The sequence below is a fragment of the Raphanus sativus genome, chromosome 9 (assembly GCF_000801105.2).
Source record: "Raphanus sativus cultivar WK10039 chromosome 9, ASM80110v3, whole genome shotgun sequence".
In the NCBI taxonomy this organism is placed as follows: Eukaryota; Viridiplantae; Streptophyta; class Magnoliopsida; order Brassicales; family Brassicaceae; genus Raphanus; species Raphanus sativus.
This window is the reverse complement of record NC_079519.1, coordinates 10822549-10835162: the sequence shown is the minus strand read 5'-3', so window position 1 is coordinate 10835162 and position 12614 is coordinate 10822549. Positions and strand designations below refer to the sequence as shown.

At 35.7% G+C, this 12614-nt stretch overlaps 3 protein-coding genes and 1 long non-coding RNA gene across 4 annotated transcripts; 3 read left to right on the top strand and 1 right to left on the bottom strand.

Moving 5' to 3' along the window:
* The first annotated feature begins 2535 nt into the window (after positions 1–2535).
* On the top strand, positions 2536–4262 carry LOC130499480 (uncharacterized). The gene is made up of 4 exons (XR_008938342.1): positions 2536–3649; positions 3743–3881; positions 3961–4019; positions 4248–4262. It is a non-coding gene; the product is annotated as an uncharacterized LOC130499480 (long non-coding RNA).
* Positions 4263–4270: 8 nt separating this feature from the next.
* On the top strand, positions 4271–6190 carry LOC130499479 (uncharacterized). The gene is made up of 2 exons (XM_056993592.1): positions 4271–5113; positions 5206–6190. The coding sequence occupies exons 1-2, from the start codon at positions 4475–4477 to the stop codon at positions 6055–6057; spliced, it is 1491 nt and encodes a 496-aa protein (XP_056849572.1). The 5' UTR covers positions 4271–4474; the 3' UTR covers positions 6058–6190.
* LOC130500041 (uncharacterized) lies at positions 6108–7504 on the top strand. Its single transcript, XM_056994738.1, has 5 exons — positions 6108–6190; positions 6549–6600; positions 6673–6754; positions 6834–7453; positions 7498–7504. Exons 4-5 carry the CDS (start codon positions 6837–6839, stop codon positions 7502–7504), a joined length of 624 nt encoding a protein of 207 aa, XP_056850718.1. The 5' UTR covers positions 6108–6190; positions 6549–6600; positions 6673–6754; positions 6834–6836.
* LOC130500040 (uncharacterized) lies at positions 7501–10225 on the bottom strand. Its single transcript, XM_056994737.1, has 2 exons — positions 9717–10225; positions 7501–8541 (listed from the first exon to the last, which is right to left on the bottom strand). The coding sequence occupies exon 2, from the start codon at positions 8536–8538 to the stop codon at positions 7501–7503; it is 1038 nt and encodes a 345-aa protein (XP_056850717.1). The 5' UTR covers positions 8539–8541; positions 9717–10225.
* Between the last annotated feature and the right edge of the window lie 2389 nt (positions 10226–12614).

Here is a 12614-nt window from a genome sequence, read left to right as displayed (position 1 = left end):
TTTTTCGGTTCGGATTCGGTTCGGATTTCGGGTTCCGAATTTTATACCCAGACCTACTGAGAATTGTGTTATCAGTCGCAACGTGAGATTTCTCGAAAATAGTGCAGAACATTTCAAAACAGATACTATGAGTGGCGAGATCTCTTATTACAAAGGAAATAAGAAAATAAACTTACCTTAATTGATTGAAACCGTCTTTAAGGTTTCTTATAATTTTTATATTAATATTTTAATCAACCTATTATTTTGAAATTACTTTTTAAATAAAAAGAAAATAAAAACCAATTATGGTTAGCTACAGCGAAATATATGGGTTATCATTGGTTAACTTCATCCTTTTGATTAAAAGATGTATATTTCTCTTTCATCACTGTTTTATTTTTTTACTAGGTGATATTATGATTTAGATTATTATGATTTGTATGATTTTGTGGTTTGTCTTTTAGGTTTGTATTTGCAAGAGATATGTTCATGATATTTTGGTTCAGTAGGATTGGTTGTGGGTAATTTTTTGTATATGTTATAAGATTATTTATTTTTATGTTAAAATCATAATCTTTCGACATGCTATTGGAATTGAAGTGGTGATTATTTAAAGTTGTATTACTTATTAAAAGTAGAATGTTATATTGAATGAAAAGAATCAAAGCTAATCAAAGTAAAATCCCAGTGTTAAAAGAAAACAAATCAATTTGTTAAATGTGGTTTGCTGTATATTTTGGGCTCAGAGGAATGGATATGTGAGTCTTATGATTAACATTTATATGAGTAGTTTGGGCTGTAGAGGATTGCATTTGGTTGAGATAGGACATCCATAAATGATACATTTGTCGTTGGTTATTGTTCAAAAGAACAGATTACAGCTTCATATGATCTGTAACTCGTGACAAAACTAATAGTTCTACACATAAAAAATACAGAGAATTCATCACTCACATATCAAGATGTTATATATACTTCAATCATCAGCTGAGGTCATCTACCAAGCTCACTGAAATAATAGTCATTGGCCCCAAAAGCTTTGAATATCTTTTTCTAAAAAAACTTTATGCTCTTTCCTCAGAATAAAATACATTTTTCTTCGTCTCGAGCAGTATTTTAGATCATGAATCAGTCATTAGTAGAGAAAAACAGAATAAATATATTGTTTTAGCAAAAAGTCAACATTCCATGTCAAATAATTATTGGCTAGGTAGATCAACAAAATAGAAATAAAAATAATAGAGACAGAAAAAAATGTCATAAGCATATGCATATGGGAACGTAGAAACTAAATATGGAATATACTCTAAATTGCATGAGACAATGAGGGAAAAATATACGTTAAGAAAGCATGCAAACTCCTGCAATAGAAAAATACTGCACTTTTAATGTCTACGAGAAGTTAAGAGTGGAAAATAAGAAGCTAGCCTTCTCCACAGAGTTGGGATATCAACAACGAACTCCTCAATGATACATTATCGACTTCGTATAAAGATGTTACTCCTATTTGCGCGAAATAGGATCCTCTCTAACACCATATACTTCCGTGTGGCACCAGCCCAATGAGGAATCCAATCTTTACTTGCTTTGTTGGATCAAGAGACTGCTCCTATAAAAAGGCAGTTTGTAAAGCAATTGCGGAAAACACAACTGGAAGAAGTAAAACAGTTGCAGATTTCGTACTTGCTGCAGAAAAAAGCCTTGAGTGCGTCTTCACCCTCTTGTTGCGATTCTATCTCACTCTGTTCAACGGTAAGATTTCTGGCTGAAGCAAAAATCACCAGCCTAAAAAGACACACAACAGAGACATGAATGCATGAGACACATACCAACAATTTAAGATAACAGTCATTAATTAGGTTAACCAAAGATCATCTATAATAGTATATTTACAGAACCACAAAAGCTGTAAAATTAGTTACAAACCAATTCAGGACTTTCTCTGTGCAATATTAAGGGGCAGCACTACAAAGACTGAGTAAAATGATAACATATTAAATTGTCAAGAAGGAGCTTGTACTCCACAAGTTCAATGTAAAAGTGCTGCAGCTTGTCACGATTAGCATTGATTTCAGAAAGTCCAACTTCTAATTCTCCAAGTTTGACCTGAAAAGATAAGAGAAAGAAATCAATCATAGGGCTGAAAAATGGGAAGTAATGACTGTCCAGAAATTAAAAAAAAAAACAGACGGAGCAGTTATTGGGTTTGTGCCGGCATCAGACTCCAACCTAATGCACTGTGTCATTGAGTTCAGGTTATGATCTGGTGTAGCATATAAACTGCAGAATGGATTATGGAAGTATACATACCTCTGAAAATAACTGTTGCCAGCTGCTGCCACCTTGTCAAAGTAGAAATAGGTGCCAGAAGTTGCGTTCAGGAATAACCAACATGCATATGAATTGTATATCAGTTACAGAGAGTTGTAAAGATTCTTCCCATATTTAAATGAAGGGAGAATTGCTAAAACCAACCCAAAAGTTGATTGCAACCCTAAAAGTAGACCCCATATTCAATCAATTGCAAACCCAACTTAAAAGAGTGTTAAAACTACTATTTAGCCCTTGTGACCAAACAAAAAAACATAAAGTCATTTTACTGTTCTGTCCTTCGTAAGTCTACACATAACAAACATAGTCTACATATCCGTAGATGTCATACACGGTCTACATTGTCGACTTAATTTGTAGTCTACAATGTAATTTAATCTAGTTAATTACATTTAAAAATATATAAAATTATTTTTTATGAAATTATTAATTAATCATCAATGTAAATGTTAATATGAAGTTTATAAACTAAATTTGTATATAAGTGAACAGCTAAAAAAAATATATGTTGATTTGGTAACCATGTGAGACAATGTTTGTGGTTTAGTAACAAAGGTTACATAACATAACATGTTATATCTTTAGAGGTTAGATCTTTAGAGTTAGATTTTGATTGTTTTTTTTGTTTAATTAACATATTATTACTGAGTAGTTTAGATTTTGTAAATTTGATTTTTGATACAATAATTTCCTATCAAACTAACATATAGGGTTTGAGTTTCGTGGTTTAGGGTTTGGGTTTTGTGGTTTAGGGTTTTGTAGACTTACAATTCAGTCTACTGTAATAAGTGTACAAAAAGTCATTTTTTCTTCTATAAATTGAGTTTATGAATAAAAAAGTAAAATCACACATTATAACTATTAATAAATAAAGAAAAAAATTTAGTATTTCATATATAAATTTACTAAAACAACAAAATAAAATAGGAAATTAAAATATTGTAGACTGACAAAAAGGTAGACAAACAAAGAAGTCTACTCTCTACGATTTTAGCCAAACCGGAGTCAACCAATTTTAATTTTAACCAAATCTACTTCAAACCAAACATTTTTAACCTAACCAGAAAAGTTACCCAGCATATAAATACGATTTCCTAAGCTTTTTTCTATTAAGAAAACCCTAATCCTGCCGCCATCGATGAAGGCGATTTCCGGGGAGATTTCCGGCGAACCCTAACCACGCCGCTTCGCGAACCCTAACCACGCCGTTTCCGGCGCTCAACCTCCTCACCGTCTGTTCCGTCGGTCTGTATCTTCTCTCAACCTCGTCATCGGCTGCTCCGTCTGCTCCTGGGAGATTTCCGGCGAACCCTAACCAGGCAGCCGTTTCTCTCCGGTAAGTAAATCTCTTTTACTCTCTGGTTTAGTGTCTGTCCAGGTTTAAGGCTATAAAGTAACCACCTTTACCTCGTTTCGTTGAATATCTCAGGCGGCGATTCTCTACTCTTGTTGGCGAACGAACGGTGTCTCTGCCTCCAATCAGTCGCACGGCTTCTACTCTCGCTGTTTCATATCTCCGCCCCCAAACTAGTCACCATCCACTTCGTCAGTCCCATATCTTCTCTCTGGTAAGTTAAATATCTTCCATTTAGTGTCTGTGGGCGATTCTTGGTATAAAGTAACCACCTTTACTTCTTTTTGTTTTAGATTTTAGACGGTGACTTCTTCTCACGTTAGTGGCGTTTCATATCTCCGGCGAACGAAAGGTGATTCATCTCTGTTTCTAGTTAGTGTAGACTTCTTTTGACTCGTGTAGACTTCTTTTGACTCGTGTAGACTTCTTTTGACTCGTGTAGACTTCTTTTGACTCGTGTAGACTTCTTTTGACTCGTGTAGACTTCTTTTGACTCGTGTAGACTTCTTTGTCCTGCATACTTATTTGTTTGTTTGATTTGCAGAATTATTTGATAATTTTGTTGTTGTTTTTCCTGCAGGATTTAAAATGGAACAACTTGATTTCCCACCAAGGCAATTTACTGTAGGGCAGGAGCCAGTGCCGGCTAAAAGCATTGGCTACTACAGTAGTAACACAAGGCTCTTCTCTGCTCTTCGTGAAGCACTCAATGAAAAAGAATGGGAGGAGCTCAAAGAGTCGAAACTGGGAGTGTTTTTAAAGTTCTACGAATTGGAGTTTTCATGGGCGTCTAGGCTGGTACACTATATGCTCACATTTCAGCTTGACTGCAAGAAGAAGTATGAGTTGTGGAGTCTTATAGGTGTTAAACCAGTTAGGTTTTCTCTGAATGAATTTGGAGAGATCACTGGTCTGAACTGTGAGTATGTGAAGAATCTTGAGCATCCTTTGGTTGAGGTAACTGATGAAATGAAGGCATTTTGGGAGCTGCTGGGAGTGAATTTCGAGCGTGGGCCAAGCATTGATGATTTAACTACAGCGTGTGCTAGGTGCGAAACATGGTCTACAGATGATCGAAAGCGCTTAGGTTATCTAGCCATCTACGCTGGCTTCATTGAGGCACAAAGAACCACGACACCCACACGGGCTGCCCTGGCTAGGTTAGTGATGGATCTTGAGGTTTTTGAAGATTATCCGTGGGGAAGAGTAGCATTTAAAGGCTTGATGGATTCAGTGAAGAAGGCTGACCTTACAAAGACGTCATACTACCTTGATGGCTTTGTTGAGGTTCTTCAAGTCTGGATCTACCACGCTCTCCCTGAATTCGCAGCTGGTTACGGAGATCCTGTGGAAGCAGATCCTTTGGCAGGCACCCCGACTCCACCTCTGCTTGCCTTCTTAGGTGGCAAAGGCCGGAAACATGGCAAGGAAAAGTTACAGAAACAGGTATGCTTAAATATATGTATGTATTATTTGATGTATTATTTTGTGTTTAAAATGGTTACATACTAACCTTTAATGTGTAATTTTTTTTGCAGACTACCATTAACACATGTACTGTGAAGGATTATTCTGAAATGTTTCCTCTCTGGGATGATGAAGTGGAAGATAAAAAGGCTGATAACATTATCGAGGCTATTTTTTCCAGTGGATGGTCATGGAACCAAGCTCACTGGCCTGACACTGGAACCAAACTGTGGACAAGTGTGAAGGTTGAGTACAAAAAGGTGAAGACAAGCAAGAGGTCACTGTGCTCTGCTCCCACCGAGTCTGAGGAAGAATCACCACGCAAGAAGGCTCGTGTGTCCCCTGGCCAGGATACCTTGAATGCAGAGATAAAAGTTTGGCTCACTGCCATGGCTTCTAGTATGGTTGAAGGATTGGGGAGATGTGAGAGTTTGTTGACCACACAGGGCCGCATGATTGAGAGCCTTGCAAAAAAGGTAGAAGATATGGAGAAGATTGTGGGTGGAGAGAATTATGAGGATAAAAAAACTGAGGAAAACAAAGATGAGGAAGATGGTGGCAAAGATGAGGAAAATGGTGGCAGTGATGATGAAGAAGGTGGCAGAGATGATGAAGAAGGTGGCAAAGATGAGGAAGAAAGGAACGATGAGGAAAGCAGTTCTGAAGCCGATGAAGCCACTCCCAAGGAAGCCATTCCCGAGCAAGCCACTCCCAAGGAAGCCATTCCCGAGCAAGCCACTCCCAAAAGAGGCAGACCGAGAAAAGCGCAAGCTAAGAAAGGATCTAAAGCTGTGGAAGCCTCTCCTCAACTAAACAGACCAAAGAGAGGCCAAGCTAAGCAAGCCACTGACAAAGCCACTGTGGTTAGTAACAAATCAACTCCCCAAAAGAAAAGAGGCCGTAAAACAGGGAAAAAGAAGTAACTTGTTTATTTTGGAATGTTTGAACGTTTTTTTGCTTGTTTTCACTTGGAATGTTTGACCTTTTCTCCTTCTCGTTTCAGCTTGTTTTCATTTCATGTTGGCTTGTTTGGTTTTTCTGCATGCAGCAGACTTCGTGTGCATATGAATGTTTGAACCTTTTGCGTGTGTAATGAATTCATTTTGTTGGTTTCACTTTCTAAATTATGTTATTAATATGTTCTTTCAATTGAAAAAAATGCAGAGTGAGAATGGAGGCATAGATGAGAGTGTTGTTATAATAGAGAAAGAACAATCAAGCATTGATTATGATTCGGTGAGAAATCTGAAACAGGTCGTCAAGTTAAAAGCTGCTCGCATCTTGGCACGTGCTAAGAGTGACAGAATTCGTAGGCTTGCTGCTTCTCAGCAATCCCCCTTTCAAGGAGATAGCACGGCCAAGTCCATCATACCTAACAAGCCAAAGCGAGGACATGGATATTACCCATTTGGTCCTGTTGACCCCAAAAAGCTCTCTGTTCTTATTGATTGGGTGCAACTCGACCCGTAAGTCATTCAATCACATAACTGCTATATATAGGAACTGGTAGTGTTTGATGGTTTTTTGATTATTGACAGCAACTGGCGAAAGAAGGTGAAGGGTTCTTCATGTCACTGGTACTACATACTACTAACTCCTCAAAAATGGCTGATTGACACGGTATGTAGACTTCTCTCTGATGTAGACTTCTCTCTGATGTAGACTTGTTTCTGATGGAAGTCTAATTTTGTAAATGCAGCACATGGATGCTGGGATTAATCTCTTAAGACTCCGGTACACGAAGCACCCAGAATGGTTTAGGTCGGACAGAATTTGCCTGCTGGATACTGCGTTCACTCAAATTTGGTCAGCAAAGTACAAAGAGTTTTTGAACTCTCCTGCCAATCCCGACGGCTCAGGTAAACTGCTCCCGTCCGGGGCCTTATACTACTACACTGGCGAGCACCCAGCTTATTGCAGATCAGACAAAACATGGGTGCTAGAGATTGATGATATATATGTGCCATTGTTTATCAACGAGGATCATTGGGTAGCTTGTTGGATATCAATCCCGAGGAGACACATAGTGATTTGGGACAGTTTTGTTGGTCACACCGACGATAAGGAAATTGCCGAGGCTGTGAAGCCTATTGCGCACATGCTGCCGTACATGCTGCATATGCTATCTCGCGGTGAGGACAGGGAGTTGTACACGGTTGATTTCACACATGAGAGGGTCCCAGCAACCGAGACACCACAGAATGTACAAAGTGGTGATTGTGGAGTGTACTGTTTGAAGTACATAGAATGTCATGCACTTGGCTTGGCATTCCCGTTTCATGACTTCTGTGATAAGAATGTGAAACAAATTAGGGCGAAGCTAGCGGCAGAGATATTTGACGAGACCAACATAAACGGCACAGAAACTAGAGAGTACAAAACTGCACTTGTTTATGAGTAAGGTTCAGACCAAACATGTTCCGCATCGAATCTTCGATATGCTTCGGTGTAATCCCATCTATAATCCCAATAGACTCAATAAACAGTCTAGCAACATATTTCGGAGTATACTGTTTCCGTTGAGCCATCCGATCCCCCACTGAACATGTATGAGTTTTCAAATATTTTGTCACCCAAAATGTCTTTGGTCCATGCTTCACACTCGCTCTGAGCTTCCAACCACATCCTTCAACACGACACTTAGCCACGTACAAAGTTTTCGTTGTCTTGTAAGCTGTGAACGTAAATTTACCTTTCACAGCAACCAACTTCAGCTTTGCAACGAGCTCAGCCTTACTAGCAAAACTCTGACCGACATATATATCTTCATTAAAAGACATCAATCTTCCTCCAGTACCAGCATACTCCGCTTGTTGTCCATCATAAAACCCTTGATCATCAGAATCCTCATCTTTCAATTTCCCATAATCACTGTAGTTTACAGCATCAACAGCATCAACCGCATCATCAGCATCAACAGAAACATCAGCAGTTTCTTGAGCATCATCATCAGTTTCTTGAGCATCATCAGCCTCATTCCAATCTTTATCAAACCCTTCATCACCACTATCAGACACATCAGCATCAACAGCAACATCAGCAGTTTCTTGAGCATCGTCGTCACCTCCAGCTTCTACTTGACACTGGCTTGATACACAAAGGCGTACAATGTGGGTCTTACATAACTCGATCAAGTTCCGTACTTGTCTATCACTCGTGACATGCATAGGAGGAGTATCTGGACCCATTTGCTCTAAAAGTACGTCTGGTAAGGAATATGTCAGCTCCACCTTCTCGGTTTTCTTGTTCAGATCATAATCTTCTTGTGCCATTTCAAGAAGTTCACCATATGTACAACCATCATGCACAAAGAACATTCTCCCTTTTTTCCATTTATCAACCACAAACTCCCACAAAGAGCCTTTCACCACCCATTCTCCATACACAACAGGCAAATTAACCATTACCTGCAAAAATAATACATTTACAAAATTAGCGAACAATAATTTTATGTTTGATAAAATTATAAATGTAGACTTCCAGAGACGTCTACACATGTTACCAAACTACATACTCAAACAAAAAATTCGATAGTTTCCTAATTATAAAATATTATCTTTTAAAAATAGTTAAGAACAATTAGTATTAACTAATACACAATTTGAAACAAAAAATCTTGAAAATACATTATGAATAATACACAAATTCACTTTTTATATATTTTCAACAGTAGACTTTCGTTTCTGTCAACAGAAATGTAGACTATTATATAGGTCTACAAGTTTGGGTTAGTTTTTGCAATTGCAAAATTCACGGGTTACTATCTTTATTTAAAAAAAATGTTGTGATTTTACACAAGTAGACTTTGTTTTCAGTCTACATTTTGAAAAGGTTAGTTTTTGCGATTGACCAGAACTCATCCCAAATTTGACTTTGAAAAGTAGACTTCAACAACAGTCTACAGACGAAAAGTAGACTTCAAGAACCGTCTACATTTATTTTATTTTTCTGAACAGGTTAGTTTTTGCAATTGACCAAGTTGACTTTCTAAACATAGACTGACACAAACGTCTACATCTTTGTAGACGGTATCTGAAGTCTACGCGATAATCCGATGGGTTACTTTTGCATTTGACCAAAATAAAATAGTAGACTTCAGAGGCAGTCTACTTTTTTTTTTCAGAGTTCGGTAGACGGAATAAGAAATCTACAACTTTTTTCCATCCTGGTCAACTTTTAAAAATTTTAGTCAAATACAAAACTAACTTAATCAACATAGTCAAAGTTTGGGTCAAATGCAAAACTGACCTTCTGTAGACTTTACTAGCAGTCTACATTTCGTAGACTGTTTCGGAAGTCTACTTTGAAAAGTCAAAAGTTCGGTCAAATGCAAAAACTAACCTCTTTACGTAGACTTCTTTGTAAGTTTACATACTATTTTTTTTTGTTATCAAAGGAAAAGTCGTAGACTTCCAACAAAGTCTATTTTATGTGTTTTTTAGCATTTTGGTCAATTGCAAAACTAACCTGTGCGTTGACTTGTAGACCGCAATGTAAGTCTACTCCTTCCCGTAGACGTACAAAACAGTCTACTGTCGCGACACAGATCTGAAAAAATGATGAAAACCATGAAAACAGTAACCTTTTTCCGATGTAAAGCTTGTTTCCACCCTTTTCCACCGTCCAAGCTCCAAATATGAGTAAAAGGATCCAACTTTGCCTACTCACAACAGTGTAAACTCGAAAATATGAAATTATAGTTATGAAAATGAAAGTTATGGGAGATTTTTAGATTGAAATGGAGAGGAAATGAGAGGAAATGAGAGGAAATGAGAGTTTTTTTGCTTAGAATCACAACAAAGTGGTTGTATATTGAATTCTTGAGGTTTAATGAGCTCAAAAATGGTTGTTAATGGTGGTTGAAAAATTGATGATAATGGCATTATTGTAAATAAGAAGAAATGTTTAGGGTGTAATAGGTTTTTTATGATTTTCGAAATTATTAAATAATTAAATAATAATGGCAATTTTGTAAATAATTTAAAAACATAAGGATAGTTTGGAACTTTTCATGGTGAATAGTAATGACAAAAAAAAAGAGGTTGGTTTTGGGGTTGAATTGAATTTGTAGGTTGTTTTTGAAAGAAGCCCTTAAATGAAACGCATAGTTTTAGTGGAGGGAACATGTGTCGTTCCCAGGACGCACGATTTAATGATGTGGTATGCTCAGAAGAGAAGAACATATTTTTATTATATAAGACTACAATTTAATGTTCAAATACTCTCGAGATAGGGGTGGACACAAAAAAAAATATCTAAAATTTTAAAGTTATCCGTGATCTGATCCGCTCCGTACAGATAATCAATTTTTCTAATCGATTTGATCCATAACCTTCTGGATATTCGGTGAAATGGATATTTGGAAAAACCAATATCTTTTCATTAAAAAATATTTTTAATTATTTTAGTTAAAATAATAATATTTCATTACAAATTATTTAGAATTAAATACTTTTTAGTTTTAATAACCAAATAATTAATTAGTGAATAAAAATACTTAAAAGTTATATAGAGATATAAAATTATATATATTTTTATATACATGTATATGCATATGTATATTACGGATCGGATATCCGTTTTTAAATATACGAGTATTTGTGATTTACTCTGTCTTTGACGGATTTGAATTTTATTATTTGATTTGATTCGTAAAGTTATGTATATCCGATCGAAACGAATGAGAATCAAATTTTACGGATATTTTTCCCGCCCCTATCTAGATGTGCTCTTAATGTTCATTTTCTTAAGTATTTTTTTGTTAATTTGATTATTTAGCTTATGATACATGTAGATGACGTGGCATGCATATTTTGCTTGTATCTTTGAGATAATTGGATCGCATACCTCCATTCAGCACAATAATTAAGGACTTACCCTCCATCTTAAAAACACTGTTTGTTTTCCTGTTTAGTCCTTACTGTCCTTCCGAGTAGATATTAATAGGCTCTGACATTTGTCAGGCAAATTGCAAGCATTAGCAGCCTTTCATTTCAATCGATGCATCTTCTTCTCCCAAACTCACTCTTTTTAATTGTATTAAAAATAAATCTGACGCTTACAATTCCCAAACCAAAAACAGAGAGGATATTCTTCCAACCTTTCGATCTACTCTTTTCCTCTCAACATCTCTACTTTCTGTTTATTTTTTTCTGTTTATGGCTTGTTTTTCGAATCTGAAGATCTTGGTAATTGAAAAATTGGATGAAAATCTATCTTAGGTACACTTAAAATATTTTACCAGTTCTTTCTTATTCTATTTTGATCTGATTTTGTGATATAACTTTTACCAAAGAATTTAAAATATGGTTTGATTCTTCTCTTTAAAGATTTTATCTTTGATGAAATATTTCTTGGTTTTGATCCTTTAGTTTGTGTGAAAATCAGAGAAGAGATGTCGTTTGCGGCGTCGGTGAAAATTGTATCGGGTTTTGAGTTGGAACAACTTACAAAGTATTTTTCAAGATTTGTAAGCTGCTAAAGAGTGAAGTTCTTTTAAGTTGTGTTCTCGAAGTTCTTTTCCCAAGTGAATAACTTTTAAATTATCTGATATTATTTAAATTAGCCAATTTTTAATTTTATTTCATTATTACATGTTATAGACATGTATACAACGATTAACAAGTTATCAAATGTTTATATACATAGTTTGTTAGTTGATACATTGTCGGAGACATGATTTGTTAGTTGATATGTGAGTTATTATCTGATATATATTTTGTTATTTGATACACAACTTAAAAATAAAGGATGAGTATTCACTGTTATGTATGTTATTAATTCCTGTAACATTAGACTAACAGTTATAACTTGTTAACAAAACATGTAAATGTTACATTATTTTTCAGATGTTACATGGTTTGAATACATGACTTGTTAGATGATACATTGTTTTGGTTACATTATTTATTATCGGAAACATGTTTTGTTAATTTTTAAAATCCTGACTGCTGATGTCTGATCAATAAAATGAATGATGTTATAAGATAATTGTTGATAGCTGATACATAGTTTGTTAGTTGCTATGAAATATGTTGTCATCAGCTGATACATGCTAAGTTAGCTATTGCAACAAAAAAGTGTTTCTTTAATTGTTCAGATGTAATGAAATATTTATTGTTAGTTTAAACATGGTTTGTTAACTGCTATGAAATTGACTGTCGTTAATTGCTAAATATTTGGTTATATGTGTCTTTCAGAACTTGATTTTTCTAAAAGTCTCACAAAAAGTAATTTCATCCCAATAAAAACTGAAGAAAATAAAAAAAGTAAAGAAGCTAAATGAAATAAAGAAAGAGACAATGATGCTGATCCTAGATGTTGAAGTATTTGATGCACCAGATACTAACCAATCGGACAGCCTCTGGTTATATTCTAGAATCTATACACTCTCGAGTTGAGATGTTGGCATTTTCCTTTATAAACTTTAAATTATTTATTAACATGTATGGTTGCATAGTAGCAACTAACTAATATATTA

Coding starts and splice junctions, on each gene's coding strand:
- LOC130499479 (XM_056993592.1), top strand. CDS start 4,475: ATGCTCACATTTCAGCTTGACTGCAAGAAGAAGTATGAGTTGTGGAGT. Junction 5,114..5,205: donor AGGAAAAGTTACAGAAACAG/GTATGCTTAAAT, acceptor TTTTTTTTGCAG/ACTACCATTAACACATGTAC.
- LOC130500041 (XM_056994738.1), top strand. CDS start 6,837: ATGGATGCTGGGATTAATCTCTTAAGACTCCGGTACACGAAGCACCCA.
- LOC130500040 (XM_056994737.1), bottom strand. CDS start 8,538: ATGGTTAATTTGCCTGTTGTGTATGGAGAATGGGTGGTGAAAGGCTCT.